The sequence below is a fragment of the Copadichromis virginalis genome, linkage group LG16 (assembly GCF_057382275.1).
Source record: "Copadichromis virginalis isolate Kocher_CV1m ecotype Utaka linkage group LG16, C_Virginalis_male_GT1.1, whole genome shotgun sequence".
Classification (NCBI taxonomy): Eukaryota; Metazoa; Chordata; class Actinopteri; order Cichliformes; family Cichlidae; genus Copadichromis; species Copadichromis virginalis.
Window position 1 is genome coordinate 23245530 of NC_140633.1, and position 19741 is coordinate 23265270.

At 36.6% G+C, this 19741-nt stretch overlaps 1 protein-coding gene across 2 annotated transcripts in view; it reads left to right on the plus strand.

Annotated features, from left to right (window-relative positions):
- LOC146690798 (glypican-6-like) overlaps positions 1 to 19741 on the plus strand; it is a 78994-nt gene that overhangs the window by 26809 nt on the left and 32444 nt on the right. For both annotated transcript variants that reach the window (XM_085433892.1, XM_085433893.1), the window contains exons 3-4: positions 3612 to 4003; positions 8384 to 8549. In XM_085433892.1, coding sequence (XP_085290018.1) covers positions 3612 to 4003; positions 8384 to 8549 — 558 coding nt within the window. The remainder of the gene's footprint in view (positions 1 to 3611; positions 4004 to 8383; positions 8550 to 19741) is intronic.

Here is a 19741-nt window from a genome sequence, read left to right on the forward strand (position 1 = left end):
TAAGCAAAATCTACCAACCCTGTTTTTTTTTTTTATCATTGATATTTATTTATTTATTCATTTGTTTATTTCACTTTTGCCAACAGCGCAAACAGGCCAAACAGTATTGTAGCATGGATGTGTACTGGTTTATATTATTTAACATATCAGTTAAATCCCAATTACTTCTGGTTAAAGTTATTGTGCTCAAATAAACATGACGCTGAATGTGGCCCAGTTAAAAAATAAAAAGTTGGTTTATGTATGTAGACTCCAATACAATATATTGCATGTACCCAATTGAAGAAGGCTGAAATGTTTTGGAAAGCCAACCCCTTTTCCCTCCTCAGCTGGCTGGTCACAGTTCAGAAGACTGTAGTAATTAATTCTGCAGGCCACTTCCCCTGAGGGTTCTCACAGTAGATGTCATCCGATCCACAGCAAACTCCTTTGGTTATGTGTAAAGACCAAATGAAGTCGACTTCAGAGTCTCTGTTGTCTCCAAAAAGCTGTGGTCTGCTTAGAAATAAAATTCACAAAACTTGCCTTTTCCACCATCTAGTTCAGAAATCTGAAACAGGGATGCTGTGTTTCAAGATTGCTGAAATAGACTGCTGACATCTAGGAGGCCATCCATCAGTAGGTTTCTGCAGAAGCACAGAAACAGATGCTTTCTTTTTATCACAAAGAGAATGGCTGTGTGTAACCTCTGCACAGCTCTGTGCATATACTGAGGAGCTGGAGCCAAACGGAGCTTTATCAGCGAAATGTAATGAACTCTGTGTAAGCTGGGAGTATTTGAATCACTGCTGTCCAGCATTTCAGCATCATTATTCTCTGTTTGCAGCTAATGCAAATGATTATTTGGACAAACGTCTTAGTAATATATGTTTAGGATTTATGTAAATTCTCCAGGTAATTTTTACTCTTTGACATTTCACTATGGTTTTCATTTTCTGTCATGAAATATGGATCCCCTCAAGAGTTTTCACTAATTACATTATGATGTCTTTTTTAGCCTAATATTTCTGCTGGTGATTTATACCAAGGCCATTCATAATGAAATTATTCATCGTAATCACTCCATTGCAGAGCTTAGAATTATATCAAATATAATGTCATATTGATTATAAACACTGTTTTAATTAAATTGGTTATGTTTAATTAGTCTCTCAGCAGAACATGGCTGTATAAAGGTTTGTTTTTCTTATTTTCATGATTTTAAGTAGAATTTGTTTTGGCACTGTCATTAATCTATGTGCACATCGCTCAGCATCACTGACTGTTCTCATTACCACAAACACATTACTGAAGCAAAAATCATGCTTAAAGATTACCATATTTAAATGACTGCTAACTGTGGACATTTATTACATATTCTCAAGTATACTGAAAAATAACCAGACTTTGGCTAACGTCATGAGTCCTGCCTACTGTAAGTTCTAATATAAGATGTGTTAAGTAAATTAAAAAAAGAAATGATATCTCCTTAGGCACCAAACGTGTGTGAAAGTAAGCTAATGTTGTCAGATTCCAGGGGGAGTATGACAGTTAATACTCACTGGTGCCTCATAAGATGTGCTAATGAACAATAATTAAATCTGATGAGAATAAAGAAAGCAAGTATTTTGTGAGCATGCACTAAATGAAAGACAGTTTTTTTTTGTGAATACATTAATGTAAGATTAAAAAAAAACAAACCTCTGCTCTTCAAGTTCAAATGATACACACCAAAACCCTGCCTTTTTAAGCCACTATACATTAGTCTTTAAACGATGAAATAATATCATAAAATAACATTTTATTTTCTAAAAACCTTGCAAATGACGCGTGTTTTCCATATTTTACTTTCTGTCAGTGTGCATCTCGGGTACCTCTTGATGTAACTAATCAGATGTGACTTGGTGTGGCATTATGGAGAGTCGGGTCATTTGGTTTCTCTGCTGCTGTAATCTGTAATTTTACCTGCATTGCTGGAAGCTAATGACCACTTCAAATCCATTACGCTTTTGTCTGGGCCATTGTGATAAGTGACTCTAATGTGCATGGCTTGGGGGGAGAGGTGTAACCTAGCTTTTATGATAGCTCGAGAACATACAGATTTACAGTAGTAGTCTACATGTTCATAATAGTCCACAATACTGTTTAAAATAAAACACAAATAGTAAAATTTCCTGGAATCAGTAGCTGGTGTGACGATATTAGGACAACATTATTTTCTTTCTTTATCCTGAAGTATCCCAAACGTGTAGTTTTGCTGCTGGCTTTGTCCACACCTCGCTTCCTACCATCTAAAATCTAAGATCTAAAAGTACTTTTAATCAGTATTTTTATATGAACAATAAATTAACTGATAAATGTGTAAAATGAAAGGTGTGTGTGTGTGTGGGGGGGGGGGGGGGGGGGGATTTCTTTGTCTCTTTTTATTTTACATTTTGATTCAGTCTGTGTCCTCCCATCAACCCTACTCCAGATGCAGGATGCAGCTGCTACTTTCACTGACAAATCACAAAAGTACCACATAAGACAGTATACAGCCCACCAGAAGAGTTATGCATTTTGTCTGGCACATGGCTCCAAAGAAATCCAAGTGCAAGACTCGTTGCTCACATTTTGCCATGTTATAACTTGGTGATAATATGGTAATATTCTTCATACAGCTCTTTCTGCTGCCTCCAAGGAGCAAAATATATCAGCTGATACACTTAAGAGTTCACGCTTCTTTAAAGCTTTGGGTTGTAACCATAAAGCCCACTTAGGAATATAAAAAGCTTTCAGTTTTATTGAATTGGAGTCTGTACTGAATCCTCTTTTGACTCTCTTTGCAGTTAAATGTACAGGTTATTTAAATTTTCATTCTGGCCCTTCTATGCCAATTTTATTGTTGTTTGTAGCAGATGGTCAGAAATATCATCTAATCCCACTTTCTGGCATGTCACAGAGGTCATGAGACAAACAACAAGTGAAGTCTAAAAAGGAGAGTGCAGACTCATGCAAATGCTGCAGTTGAACTGCATTGTGCTGTCATAATCATGATGATGGAAAGTTTATTGCATTTCACAGTGGTATGCTTTTCACCATATAGAGAAATATTAATATATGCAAAGTGTTTTATCTGAACTGTAGATTCTTTCTGTCAATGAACAGTACAGGAAGGTGTTTTGGGTTTACATGAGTGATATGGACAATAAAGCGAATACAGAGTTTATTATTTTCCAGAAATATATAGGGGAACTTCCCTTTGTCATCAAAAAACGAGTTTACTGCAAATAAAAGTCAACAGAGCTGTGATCTCAGTTCAAAATGAAAACGGCATCAAACGCTATAATTGATTTCTTTGTTTGTTTTATTTTAGTGTTTTCTGGCTGTTGTCATATTTGCATTGCAATCAAGCAGGCTTCCTTTTTAAGCAGCGTTCTAGATTGCAATCAGACACATTTAATGTCATTTTGCTGTGTTTCTGTTTAATTGTAAATGCAGTGAAGGTTCCCAGTGCATCTTGTCAAACCATGTCTATGTATGACATGTACAGAATAAACTGACACCACCGTACAGAATAAACTGAGACCACCGTCACACATGAAATAAAATTGGACAGTAATAAAGGCTTTTTCTGTTTTCTTCTAATCCAGAATTTTTCCTGGAGCTGCTGGAGAACACGGAGAGGTCCCTGAATGACATGTTTATGAGGACTTACGGCAAGCCTTACATGCAGAATGCAGAGGTCTTTGAGAACCTGTTTGCTGAACTGAAGCGCTATTACACTGGAGGGAATGTTAACCTAGAGGAAATGCTTAATGACTTTTGGTCACGGCTGCTGGAGCGTATGTTCACACTGCTCAACTCCCAGTATGTCATCACTGAGGACTATCTGGAGTGTATCAGTAAGTACACCGACCAGCTGAAGCCCTTTGGAGACGTGCCCAGGAAGCTCAAGGCTCAGGTTACCCGCGCATTCATCGCTGCACGCACATTTGTCCAGGGGCTCTCCGTTGGCCGGGAGGTAGCCCAGAGAGTGTCTAAGGTAAATGTTCTTAACCCTTTAAATTCTTTAAAAAGCACACATTTGCCCTAGTTTTCACATGATCAAGTTTATCCCAGATATACTTTCAGAGTAATTCGGATTCTCTCAGGGTATGTCTTCAGAAAATTTAGTCCTCAAGGTGGCTCGTTCATGGAGCTGTCTAGAAAACATTGTTGAAGGGTGTGTGGATTGCTCAGGAGAAATTCCCAGACAACAAAAAAGGCGAGAAAAGAAATGTCTGCTATCGCTGTTTATTGCTCTCTTGCCTTATATTTGTTCATCCAGTATATAGAAGTCATTAATCACACTGTTGCCTGTGTATTCAGTTTGATGCAAAGCAATCTGTATGCAGTTCCTGCAATACCATACTGCCCTGGGAGTGTATGTAGGGCTGATCATGTACAAAGTGAGATTAAAGGGAAAGCAAAAGGCTAAGCCTTGGATTTAGTCACGCTTAACAACAATGTTGTTTCTACACTGTCATTTGGGTTCAGAGAAGCACTGATTCACAACATTGCGAATCCACAGCCATCCTCTTTGGCTTCTTTGCTTTTTGTTTTTTCAATACAGTCTATCAGCTAGATTTGATTATCATGTCTATTATGAATATTTATAGAGCCACTTCCCAGTAGGCTATATAACTAAAAGCTAATGAAAATATAGAAGCCTTGAATAATGAGAAACAGAGGGCAAATGGAGAAGACACTGCTGTACTCTTATAAATCCACCATTCATTTGGTCTGTTAAATCCCACCATACTTGAGCATTAACCACGTTCCCTTCCTTTCCCCTGAGGTCCCACCCTCCCTAACAGTAGTGGCAGTGAGGAGCATTTAGCCACAGAAGATGTGTTGTTAGTATTCATTTAGAGTTGTACCCTGCAGTCCTTAGAGCCCAGCGTGTCCTAGCTTCACCTCTTGACATTTCAGTGGGACCTGAGATCCAGGTCATCTGTCTGGGACTGCAGCCCTTTGATCCTCAGGGTATAAAGTCATCACGAGAGATTGGGTGTAAGCATAATAAAAACAGACACCATGCCAGAGGTGTCTGTTTCTCAGCGCTGCTAAGATGTGACATCCATGCTTATTGCTCCTGGGATATACAATATATTGAATTAAAGTAGGTGATGTAGCATTTTATTGCTTTTCACAGCTTTGAGGAAGCGCAAACCTGTGTCTAGATCTCATCAGCACAGCTCAGACTTGTGCTATTTGTAGTGAATACAATTTAATAATCATTTTCCTAGTTGACAGTTTTTAGAATATCTGAAATGTCATGCAGGTAACTAAAAAGAATACTTCCATTATCTGAAAACAGTCTCTGTAGTAATAAACTCTACAGAAACAATTTGCTCTTTTGTTCTGGAAAAAAAGAAAAAGAAAATGATCTCTGTTTTTTTATTTTAAGTCACAATATTATAGTTATTGTTAAAGGAGGTCACGTTGGAACTCTTATACGCAGCAAAGTGTAAGGATGGGTGCATTCTGAATATGTATTATTTGATTAACAACAATATTTTGATTGTCATTCAAAGCAATATTGATGTGTTTTCTGCATGAATTGTTTAATAGTTATAGAGAAAGAGAAAATGCACCTTTCTCTTAATTGCTCCAAATCTAAATTTGTGGAATGATGAGGCACCACTGTATTTTTCTGAAATTGTGAAAAATTTAACTTTTAAAATGTTTTTTTCAATGAAATTGATAAGTGAGCACCCATAAATACTGCTAATTCAAACATTACTAACAGTGATTATTTCTCCTCACGGCCTTGTGATCTACAAGAAACCTTTGTTGACTGCCCTGAGCTGCTGCCTTACACCTGTGTCAGGTGATACAGATGCTGGCAGAAGCATTTTTAGAATATTCAGTGTCAAGTTTTGTATTTGACGCCAGTTGTCTGCGAGTTGATGTGTGGGGGTTGTCTGCTAGTGAGGGCAAGTATGTCTATGTATAACGTGTTTTTCTTACGTGCCTTCCTCTCTTGGTGATTCTTAGCACTGCACTGTGAAAGAAGGGGGTATGAAAGAAGCAGGGCTTTGAAGCACATCAGCTGTTAAGACATATCACTGAGAGCTTCTCTAATTTGTAGACTTTGAAAAGGTCAGCCATGTTTTTTGTCTAGTCCAGGCTTGACTTGTACTTACTTGGCTTGAGTGAATGTTCAAAGGCAAAATGGCAAAATTGCAAGAGAGCTGACCACAAATACCATTTTTTGATTCACTGCACTTAGCTGTCTTCACAAAAAAAAAAGTAAATAATAAAAAATATATATGAAAAAGAAAATGAATGGGTAAACCTTAATTTTTAAGATATTTTTTGTCAGGGTCCTGCTTACACCTCTGATCTGCCAGTTCCTCAGAAGCCTTACTTTTTGCTTGAAATCATTTGCCGTGGACTTTGTAGTACAGTAGTTCTAAATTTTCAGTTTGTCGCTGGCATGTTGCTTATGTTGTCAAATCTTGTTACATAAAACATAAGGTACTATTGTGGTATGAACACCTTCGCTTCCCAATCCTTTCATGTTCTTAGCACAGGCTTTTGTCCAAATCAATTTACAATAAGTGCACTCATTTTACACAAAACAACAGCTAATTTTGGTGAAGACGTCGCTGTGCATCGCTTCTTTAAAACAAAAAGAGCTGTGATGCTGCATTATAGCTGCTTTTCTTGTATTTTTAATGCAGTGAGACAATAATAAGTGTTAGTGTAGTGTAAAAAGGCACTTTTTCCAGACTAAAAGGTGTTTAAGATTTAAGAGTCTTGTTAGTTCATGAAAATAGCTCATTTAATTTTAAACATCTTAACAGGTCTTCAGAGTGCAAGTAACTGCATACTGAGAGTAGGAATAATGAATGCTCCATATTATAAATAATGTCATCAAATGTTTTTTAGCAGATCGCATAGTGGAGTTTGTATTTGCTATGAGATCGATTTCCTCACTATGATTTCAAAAAACACACACTAATGACATTTTGCACTTTGGTACTCCCACAGTCTGATAAATGACTTGAATAGAATATAGCAGCTGATGATCCAGCTGATGGTCAGCTGTCTTCTGTAGTTTTTTTATTGTGAGTATTACTTCAGGATCCTGTGAATGAGAGCATTTTTCATTGTAGCTAACTTCCCGCTGTTTGTCAAAGTAGCCTAAAGGTTAATTATCAACCAGGGGTTTTTGTACCCTAGAGGGTACTTCTGCAGCTTCCAATGGGCATCTGGAAGGATTAGTAATTTACAATCAAATCAAAATAACATTTGGAACATGAGAGGTTGTGGTAATGAAGGGTTGAATTCACTTCATCTGGCAGGGATGTGTGGTTTTGTCTGGGGGAAAAAAAAACACATGATGCCATTCCATGGTATCGTGAGTTATCCTGCTGGCGGCAGCTATCAGAAGATACACTGGTGCACTGTGGTACACTGTGGTCATGAAGGGTTAAACATGATCAAGAACAGAACTCAGAGAGTCTATGATATTTAAACCATTCTCAGCTTGTACTAAGGAACCCTCCATACCATTACACTGCCAACAATAACCAAAAAGTTGCTGCCACGTGATTGGCTGATTAGATATTTGCATTAAGAAGCGACTGAATAGACGTACCTAACAAAGTGGTCACAAGTTGTATGTCATAATTTGTCCTATTAACTTATTAAAATAACCCTGTTTTTGAGTCGCATCGGTTATCTGTTAAACAAACTGTAGTGAAAAGCTGAAACAAACAAAGGTGCATCTTATCTCTTGCTTCACTGTTTATCATCTTCAATATCTATACATGCAGTCACTGTAACATAATGCATTTCAGAGGTGTTTAATTGTCTGTTTCCTGCAGCTGTTAGCCTATTACTATCAATGCTTGTATGTGTTTTCATACATGGAGACAGTTTATCAGGTTATCTATGAAAGCAGATTTTTCTACTTTGCCACTTTTGTCTTCTTTATTAGCTTGGATTTTTACTTTTTCATTAGTGACATAACCCTACATTTTAAAATAGAAATTATATTCCATAGAGTGGGGAAATAGATATTTGACTTTATTTAAAGACTTGTGGTTTAATTGCAAGCCAAATTATCCTATGTGAAGTGTTCATCGGCAGTGACTGATTGCATAAGAACGTTCTTTAAGTCTTCAGTCAGCAAAAACGGTCTCTCTCTAGGGCCTTTGCTGATTAATAACTGAAACTTTTTTTGACAATAGGACAATAGCATTATGGTAAAACTTTGCAAAAGTTTTCTACTGGACAGTTTTCTTGTTATAAATTACTCAAAATTCTTTAACTGGCACAGTTACTTTAATAAAATAGATTTATAATTACCATATATTTCGTAGGTGCTACTAGATACTAATGACCGCTGTCACATTCTGTGTCCTTGCAGGTTAGCAGCACTCCAGCATGTATTCGAGCAGTGACAAAGATGCTGTATTGCCCCTTTTGTCAGAGTATGCCAGGAGTAAAGCCTTGTAAGAATTACTGCCTGAATGTCATGAAGGGCTGCCTGGCCAATCAAGCTGATTTGGACCCAGAGTGGAACCAGTACATCGGTGAGTCTTTTCAACCACTTCCCCAGCCATTTTTATTTTAACCTCGACTCTGCTGTTCTATTATTTCTAAAGTAACATACCAATTAAATGTGTTGCTATAAATTCATGTCTGGGCATATGGTTTTATAATATGACTGAATTGAACTAATGGATGTGGGAGAAAAGCAGAGAAAGCATGTTACATCACATGAGCACTCACAGTAAAGCAGATTGAAATTTTCACTTACATCATCACTTTTAGCTTTTCCTTTTTGCTGCTATACACAGGGTTATATTTTAGTTGCATACCAAAAAGTGACACGAATTGCTTTAAAGCTGGACAGATAATAGTATGAGTTGAATAATCTTTTAAGCTCCCTGGTGTAGACCAGAGAACTGTAACTGTGCTTTGAAAGCAGTTAAAAAAGTAAGCTGAAAGCTGCACACTGGGGTGTTGTTTTGGGTGACGTAGGCAAAAGCTGTAAACCTTTTAAATTACAGAGAGTAACTGGATTAAATGTTAATATTACAAATATTGCTTTGTTTTGCTCAAACCTTAATCATAAAGCAAAGATGCTTTAGGCACGGTGAGACCTATGTGTTCAGGAAGCAAGAGGAAAAGGGCGGAATAATTGGAATTATGTGAAGTGGCCTGGTAGTGGATGCTTATATTAAACATGGCCAAAGTTTCACATAATGAGGTCAGCATATATGTAAGTAATATATAGTGTATAGTATAGGCCAATATGTAGTGTAAAACAAGACTGTTTGCACATAGGTTTTTTGGCTCTTTTGGCTACTGGATCTCACTAATGGCAGGGTTACTCTGCAGAGTACCACCTGCTGTTCAAACCTTCTGATTCCAGTGAGCAGCCAATTAGAAGAAAGTTAGCTTTAAGGAAGTGTGGGCATAGGGAGGGGTGCTCAAAACATTTTTTTTCCACAAGAGTCTACGGATTACTATGGCAATAAGCATAATAGACCCATTGTAAGGAGCACTTCCAATACTGAATATTTAAATATAACAAAATTCATAGCACTAAAATGTTTGAATCCACAGTACTGCACAAGTCTTGAATCAGTCATCATTTCTTTTCATTACTAGGAAAATGGAAAATAGGTGCAGCTGCATATTGAAACATGCAAACATCCAGAAAAATACAGTATATGAAGCATAAGTTTAAGTTTGTACAGTTTTAATGAGCTTGAAAGTCAACGCTTTGTATCACCACCTTCATTCTTCAACACAGTCTGAACTCTCTGAGGCAACCTGTATTGTAATTTCTTTAAGTAGTCTACAGAAATAGTTCTTGAGGCTTCTTGGAGGACATTCAAAGCTCTTCTTTGGATGTTGGCTGCCTTTTCTTTCCATTATCTGTCAAGATGATCCCAAACTCCTTCAGCAATGTTCAGGTCAGTGCTCTGGGGAGGTCAGTCTATGGCTGAATGTCATAGACTGACCTTGTGTGTTTTTTCTATCCAGGTGTGATTTTAGTCAATTGGCAATGCGTTTATCATTGTCATGCTAAAAAATAAAGCTAAACAGACACTTTCCAGATGGTATTACATCCCAGGTTAATCTGAAAGTGCATTTCTTGCATTAATAATTCCATCAGTTTAGATGGAATTAAACACAGCTGGATACAATGCAGCTCCAAACCATCATAGAGCCTCCACCATGTTTTACAGATAGCTGTGGACATGCTGGACTGAAAATTCCAGCATCTTTAGATAAAGTCTGAAAGATGTTTAGAGGGCCTGTAGAACTACTTGAAAATGACAACAAAGTCTGGCTCAATACAGAGAAATGAGGTATGACTCAAAATTTTTTGCACAGTACTGTGTGTGAATTAGAGTTCCACACAGTTAAAGTCATTGAAATGAAATTAGACATTACATGTTTCTGTCTTGGTGTTTTTTCTGTGCTTTCACAGCATTGAACTCTTGAGTAGCACCATAATTTCATTGAAATATTATTAATTAATAAATAAAATATTGAAAGGCAGCTTAGGTCAAAATGCTGACTGCATCAGTATGCGGGGATATACAAATCCTTGTGTTGCATTGCAGAATTGGACTTTCTATTTTTAGAGAGGCTGCAGCTGGTGCCGTGTCATTATCATATTTTGACAACATCACTTTCATTGACACTCGCTGGGCCTTTGGATAAGAAAGTGCTCTATTTGTCATTCTTCTATCATGATTCCTGTGTGAAAAGATTGTATTCATGGGATTCTGCTCTCCTGCTGGGCTAAATGGTGACTTGTAATGGGGCAGACATGCTCCGCAGGAAGTGCCAAGTTTTGTGAAGTTATGTTCCATAGAAAATTGTTCAACTCAGAGTCAACGAATACAAATAGAAATATAATATTTATATATTTATTTTGGTATTTGATAGAATGCCCAGCATGATGGTTCCTGCTGTCAGCTAGATAGGCTCAGCCCATTGGCCTGAACAAAAGCTACAGTATGATGGCGAAAATGTGACTGTTGTGAGCAGGAGATGGATTAAGAAGTTTGTATTGCCTTTTTTTTAGTACAAGCTATTAAGTTTTCTGTTTTCATCTTGGTGCATACTATACATGACTCCTATCTATTTCTGGAGATTAATATTTAAAAATAATCATATTCTTTCTGTTTTTACTGAAAAATATCTCTGTATTTTAGGTTTGGGTAATTGTCTTGCTTTAAAAAAATGAAAATAATCAAATCCTCTTATGATAGGGCTGGTTGATGAATTGATATATGAACAATATATTTAGTAAAAAACATGAGCATATTTTTTTTCATCTGCACTAATAAATAAATCCATTACAGATTTTGAGCCCTAACACTTAGGTCATTCTTGTAAAAGTTTTTCTTTTTTTCCAGTTCACTTCAGTTCTTGTGAGCAGCTCCTCATATCTTGACACTTAGAAGTATTGTACTGACATTGTAGTGCACAACCATCTGGTCTAAGTTGTGACCTTGATTTATCTACACAAAGTTTGCCAGTCTTTGTGAGATCTACTGGGACTGTATGGAGCAGCAAATCAAAGCAATGAGCAGCTCAAACAGACTGAAAGCTGCACGAGTAAAAGCTTCAGTGCTGATTCACAGTAAGTCCTTCAGTGCTACGTTACAGAAAGTCGTTTTATTCAAGAAAGTATATTAAGCAGTAGATATTGAAGATGATAGTTTAATTTAGCAGTAATTTAAATGTTGCTGAAAAATTGCTTAATCTACAAAAGGATTCCACAATGATTATTAGGATTATTTTGTAAATCTTTGTTAATCACCACAGTAGATTCAAAATCAAGCATTTAAGAGATGATTGAAGTGCAGACTTTAATCTTTAAATCAATGGATTTTTACAAAAGTATCGCATGAACTGTTTAAGAATAGCTGTAATTCAAGGAAGCACTCTTATAACACTCCGATTGAGAGGTCCCTGATATGATGCTTTTGCATCATATCAGGGACCTCTCAGTGCACATGAAAAAATGTTCTGTGGCATCAGTCATTCATGTGCAAAAAATAAATAAATTTGGATTTATTGACGTTTTTTGCACCTTGCAGTGTCCAGCAATATGGGTTTTGCAAATACCAAACAATCCAAACACTTTCAAATCCACATCAAATCACCTTCACACTTGCACCTATGGGTATGTAATGGGATTTTTTTAACATCATTATTTTTGCCAACCTTTTTAGATCAACTTTGACTTAATTATTAGTTTATTTTTAAATCTTTTAAAGCTTACGCTATCTGTCAGCAGAAGATTCTAGACTGAGCATCGTCCACACTTTTGATTTGTTGCAAAAACAAGCCTGTGACCTTTCACAGGGGGTGGTGGAGATGCTGGAACTTGTTATCGCCTTTGGTAAAAAGGCAAATGCCTCAGAGAAAATGCCTCAGCCTTCCTACTTTAACAGACCGGGCTTTACCCCCAGAATCGACAAAATCGACAGTGTGCCTTATAATCCGATGCACCTTATAGTCCAAAAAACACGGTAATTTTATTTATGTTATTGAAAGCACTGCTGTTTATCAACTAATAGAAAAAAATTTTATAATTTCAAACTCGTTGCTTTTACTTAATCAAAATAACGAAACTGATTATTTTGAGGTTCAAACCAAAATATTGTTTAGGAATCATGACTTGCATCTTAAATATACTTTACTGAGGATTGTTCGCAATTTTCAAGCAACAAAAATAACTTTTGCCTACAGCTTGTGGGATTTTTGACTGAGGATCCAGTATTGAATGATCAAAAATTAAACACTGCAGGTTGCCTATTGGTACCTTTGCTCCTGCTGTTGCTGCAGCCATTGAAGCTTAGTAACGTGTGAAATTGTTTGGTAAGAAACATCTGTCACATTTTATAGTCGACAGAACAGGGCACCATCACAAGCTGTAACAGCATCACAATTTCAGAATGCCACATATATTATTTATCCTAGCTGTCAATCTCTTGTTAATCTCAATCAGTGTATTTTCAAAACCATGCATCCTGTTCAGGGTCACAGGAAGTTGCCAAAATGAAGCCTTGGAGTGTAACAGAGAGATTTCACAAATAAATATACCCACCCCCACTGATAATATAGACACTATTTCACTTTACCTGAATTTCTTATCAGCCAAAAACAGGGAGAATTGTAAAAATAATATATACATTTTTTTTAAAAAAATGATGTTTGTGTTGCATTTGCACTGTCTGGTTTATCGAATTTTACTAATAAATTACAACATGAATGTTATCTATTGTTAGTTGCCAGTAAGACTGCTTTCTTAAAACAAACAAGTCTGTTGGACTCCTAAATCCAATAGAATGTCTACATTTACTTCACTAAAAAAATTAATTTCTAACATGGCGCCACAGTTTTACATTTCTGCCATTAATTTTGTAGCAATGTTCATTTTGTCTTTATTAGAGCACTTGTCAATTGGGTTATTGTTCCCTGGTGCAGATTAAATGCCAGTTCTATATCTTTTGGCTCTGACATTTCATGCTCATTATGGGATGAAAGATTTTCAATTAGCTTGAAGTCTAACCACAAAAAACGGTATTGACTCGTCTCTCGGTGTTAAATTGTCAGGAAGGTTATTTCATGTTCTACACATGCAGACAAATTACTGTAATATGTAATCCCATGTAGATCACAACTATGCTATTACTTAGAAATAAGAAGCTTTGGTTTGAATGAACTCAGATCACCTTCTGCTATCACATACTGTTGCGGACTTCAAGCTGCGATATTCATCTTGATTCTTGTGGCATCTATTCAGACCAGCTTTATGTTCAAGATACTGGGGAGGTGAGAACTAATCCAACCAAAGAGGGAGAAATCCTTTACACCTGGAGGCTGTGCCCTTGATAGTGACAATTTTCCTCACAACACTGCAGGAAATAACACCCTCTGATTAAATAAATTCAAACTCGTGACAGAAGTTGAGAGAGAGAGAGAGAGAGAGAGAGAGGGAAAAAAGGCCAGTTCACAGCCTTACCTCCATTTATCTACAATATGAGTGTGAGGCTGAGAGTGACTGTTATGGCATCGCCAGAAGCAAACTAAAACAGATGTGTGTACGAAGAGCAGCCGCACTGCTCCTCGGAAATGTGAAATGTTTAGAAAGCGCTACTTTTGTACCGCACTTTCACAGGAGGAGAGAGAAAAAATAACTGGTTCAACTTCCTCGCTTTTGGATGTTTTCTTTGATGTTATGTTCGAAAACAATTATTTGCTGTTAAGGCTAGAGTATTAAAAAAGTGACAGGAAAAATTGCCCTCCACAATCATATTTTTCCTTTATATTTCTGTTCATGAGACAGAGGAATGCAGATGCATCCCAGTGAGGAGATCTTGAAAGTTTTCTCTCCTTTACACAAATAGCATTGAACGTGTGCTTGCTGTGTTTGCCTCTAAGCAAGAGATTAATTAGACAAGTAACTAAAATCTGACCAAGAGACTTAATTTAGAGGCTAGAGCTTCTCACAAGCTCCGCTAATATCCGATTTAAATATGTTGATATCATGTTGTCATTTCACATTAATTTGGAAAGATGCTGTTCTTAGAACTTCACTTGACAGAACATGAACAATAGCATTCATATGAATCAATCAGCCATGCTTCTACTGTGAATACAACATAATATTTTTCATGTAGGAACTAAATGGATAGTTATGGTTTTAATAAATATCGTTTTTAATGCCATGCTGCGATATCTATTTCTTCTTTAATGTTACGCTGAATAAATCAAATCAAAATAAATCATTCAGTAGATTAAATGGACTCTGCTGCTGAGTAGCCAGTCTCTAATCCGTTTGTTCCCACTGGAGAACAAATCCTTGCTGATTTCTCACAATTCCACTCCTACAGACAAGACTTGCTCACTGCATCCAATATGGGAAAAAAGATGCCAGCTACTGTATCCACACAAAACCTTATTGTTATGATAAATGTAATGAAAAAACAGTTTATTTTGTCAAATAATTTGTAGTTGCTTTCTATACATCATTTATCATAATAAACACGCCTTTTTCAAAAGCAGTCTGCGAGCAATTTGATGAGATTAAAGGTAGGATTAGATTTTAATTACACGAATTAGCTGAAGCATGGAGCGACTGAGGAACAGCTGTCAGGCTGTTCACCACAATCAAAGGCTGCACTGAATACAGTCAGGATGCACGTAGGATGCATAGATCATGCTGCTTTTTAGATAGATTGCCTATTTAGCATTGCTTTGACAGCGTTTATTTGTCTTTGTGCATTGTTTAACTCTTTTTGTTGAATAATGCTTTGATGTTTTTAACTATTTTTTAATCAGGCTGTCTGCACAAATTGATGTCTCCTACTTCTCAGATGTTTTAAATATCAGTCACACAATCGCATGCCCTGGAGATAAATATTGTGCTCTGTGATTTAGATCATGCAATATGTGCCATTATCACATTGTATTATACCTGTGATGGAACCTAGTCTCCCGCATATTGAGATGCTTACAGCGACTTGCCACTGGACTAAAGTCAGTCCAACGTGAACTGGTTATCAGTGCCAGGTTTTTGTTTTTCGTTCTGTATTTTTTTCTTTCCCTAATATAGTTGCCTCGATGTTTACTGGCTTCTGTTGCTCGCTCACTTTCCCTCTTGAGAGAGAAATGTCTCCACATTGGAAGTGATCTCTATCGATTCTATCTGCTCATTTCTTTTTAATTAGGTGATTTGTTTCACTTGGTAACTGTATCCAGCTACAAACTGTTTATTGAAATTCAAGACAGCAACAAACCCTTTCTTTTTGTGTTAAAAAAAAAATCATCATGAATAAAATATTGACAGAAAAGGGAAAATAAAATCTGTACTCACTGAGAGTGGACAGCCCATGGCTGAAACTCAGACCACACAAAAAGTTTCTACACACAAGGACACTGAAAAGATTAGAATTTTATGGTCTAACCAGCAGAAATTCGAAACACTGATAGAAATCACACGCTTCCATTTCACTAAAATTAAGCTATTCTATTTTAGGCCAACTGGGTGATGCAAGTTGGCAGCCAAACCGAATGGGTCAAACACAAATCCGACCCGGTTTGGTGACCTCGCCCTAGAATTTGCCCATTGAAAGCATTTTAGACATGGTCACCTTTAGTGATTCGATATTTCTGTTACTCATTGGAATTTAATTTAATGGTATTACTTTTTTAAAAATAGATTGAAGCAACTCTTCATCTCATGTGACAAAGGAAAAGAAAACTGAGCGTTTGAGTGGGCGAGCTGCACTGAAAAAGCTAAAACTCATCTCGAGTAATGAAAATTGTCTATGTGTGGATGCACTATTGCAAATGGAACTCTGTGAATGGTCGTGACAGCCAAGAAATAACCTGTGACTGCAATCTCCCAAGAAATAATATCTTAATATTAGGAGTCTTTACTTGAGGAAAAGTATTTCCACTTATGCCACACTTGAACGGTTCCATCCATGCAAAAGTGTATGTAAAGAAAAATGAATGTTTTAATATATTGTTAAATCATAACTGCTTATCAACTCAAAGACTGGAAACAAAGCAAACAGCTACGCTTTTCCTGGAACTTTACAGAACATGTGATTAAAAGCATTTAAATAAATGATCAGGTTATTTTTGCGTGATAATAATCGTTGCAGACTTAGAGTATTCTGCATTTTTCAAATGGAAAAAGAAAATTCATAAAAAACTCTGGGCTTTTATTAACCTTTTGCCAAATGGTTCTAAGACAAGCCACAACGATTAGACAGAGCAGACAGCCATTATACATCCATTTAACTCCACAGGTGTAGGTAAATGGCTTTCAGGCACAGCAGTTCTATATCACTGCTGTTCAGGGATGGAAATTAAGACCACACAGGACGAAGGAAAAACAGCACCAGAGCATGCCACTCATCTGACACACTGATAATAATTTTATTTTTTTACAAATTGGGCCTTGTGAAAAGTGAAGACATTGATAGCCTGTTATATATGAGATCTCTACATATTCAATTAAACTTCAGCTCTCCGGGATCTGAAATGTCAGCTAAATATAAATACCCGTGGCTGAGTTTCACATTCTGATTTTCAATCACCAGTAGCACTGATTGCACAGTCAGATGTGTTATTAGGCACACATCATATTAAAGGTAGTTTTCTGTCTCCTTTTTTCTTGGAGGTCATCGAATAAGTTCTTGGGGTTAGCGCAGAGATTTACAAAAAAAGCAAACTTATTGATTTCTGCTTTTTACTATTAAAAACAAATAGTGTTAAAGGTTTTCATTTCAGGAATAACAATGTAACCGAGCGTTAAAGTACATAAAAATGGCTTATTTGAGTACCACTGCCAACTTATCACTGTAAAAGGTGATTAAAAAATTAAACATAATTAATTATAGAACAGTTGCCTTGAAAGAGTTTAACAAATAAACCTTTATGACCGTTTCCTCTAAAATTGCATGTTTCCAGATTAAATCTAAATAATTATTTATATTTGCCAGCTAAACAGAAATAGCTTTGTTTTCCTATTTAAAGTTGCTAAAGATAGATTTTTATTTTAGCTTACCAGAAATTGCAGTTATCTTTAATATTAATCTAAAATGACATTTGTGAATTTTAGTGTCTGTGTGTATAAAATGTAGAAACCTAGCTGTGAGAAAACCTTTAAAACTAAGAGCTGAAGACACTATATTACATAATAACTTCCTTACACAGGACTTTCTTCTGACCGAGTACTGACAGCCTGTACCACCCTTGTGTGTCATTTGCCTGCAGAAGTCAAATAATGTAGAACATACTGTGCTTTTCTTAAGGCAGCACCGGGTGAACATTTGGAGGTTTGTGTGCACTGGCATCTGTAGGGACATTAATTTACATTCTGTTTTATAGTTATTTGCTTGTCTAATCACTCACAGTTACATGAAGATGTGGTTGAGTGGATCTAATTACATATTCTCTTCCCACCTGTGTAATTAGAAACCTGCAGAAAGACAGGAATATTGTCTGAGCTGCATGGCCTGTCCAGATCACATCTGAGCATTGTGATGCACCCTGCAACATGAGGCTACAAAGTGAGAACAGGAAAGGCTGGCTTCAACATAATTGTGGGCAAAATACTAGAAACAGTCCAGTCAGCAAACCATACACAAAATTTCATGATATCTCCAGCCCCATTAGTAACACGATCTGATTGTGAATAGCTCGTTATCGGATTGTGTCTCTTAGTTTGATTAGCCATGCAGTACATTGTCAATGTTGCTCTTGGGTTTTGCATCTTATGTCTTGCCTACTGTTTTAGATTGCTGCCATCATCACTGAACATGAATTATGCTAAATGATTCAGGCTTTGTTTTTGTACAAGACTGAGCTATTTGACTGACTCTCTGTTAGCGTTTAGATCAAAAGACCACTGGGGCTAACACTGAAATGCTAACATATGTCACAATGACATGGCAAAAATGCTGCGGATTAGAAGGCAGTTCTCTGTGTTGCCTGCTAACTGCTTTTCTATAGCGGTTAAAAGGCAAATTTTTGTAATCACCAAATAAACAAACAAGGTTCAGATAAAGAATTTCACTTTTTTTTTAGTTATAGTGCATAAAAAACACCAATAAATCATTAAACTAAATCCTTAGAGGAGTGAAAAAACTGTACAAAATCAATTAAAAGGGTACAAAACCATTTGCTTTTTGTTCCTCGTGTATCAATCTCAATATGTGAAGTTCATGCATGTATCTGTTTCCCGCTGTAGTTACTGTTTCTCGCTTACATCTCCCCACTTGTGTCATCATCTTGATTGTCTTCAGCTGTGTCTCGTTAGCATCCTGCTTCCGATTCTTGATTACCCTGTTGGGCATAAAAAGTACTGCGTTACCTTTGGTCTCTGTCTCAGTGACTGTAATTCTGTCCTGTCTTTCATCATGTGACTTGTGGTTTTAATTTTGTGTCGCCTTTTTTTGGATATTGTTTTGTTTTGTGTGTACTTTTTGCACTCAGCCTCATAAAAAGGCTTCCTTCCCGTGAATCCTGCCTGTCTCCTGCATCGAAATTTTACATCCTCTACATTTTACTCCAAATTGTGTGCATAGATTTGTCAATCTCCTAAGGACGCTAAGGAAAAAGTCAGGATATTGTTAATCTTGACTGTCTTATCTAATCTTGCACTAGATGTGTACAAGATTGTTTTTGGGGGGGTTTTTGCCTCATGTTAGCAGCAGAGGAAATGATCTCTAGTAAAAGATTTTTTTATTTAGGGTTAAGATTTAGGCCCCAGCTTTTCTAAATATTGCCTTGTGTGCCTTTATAGTCTTTATCAAATGATTAATGAACCAAAACGTCTAAAAGTTGGTAAAGTAGACTACTCTTTTGGGAAAAGAGGGGTCAGTTTTTGTTTTTTTTAAGTAGCCCGTTAAAGACATTTTTAACATTTGATATAAAAAGCAAACAAACAAACAAAATAAAATAAATCATAATACTTGATACATTTTTTTTCTTTATGGCTATTAAACCCTGGGCTGTGCACATATGTCTATGTTCAAGGACTCCTTTTCTTGATCATGACTATGTGTCCAAGGGACAATATGCCTCTTTTTTTTTTTTCTTCCTTTCCATTTTTATACTGTTTCATAGCACTATTAGTTGGTTGACTGAACCACAGATGAGGTATGCTTTACAGAATCCAAATCACACTAGAGCCATTTTTCATCCTGTGGAACTCTTCACAGGCAAAGAG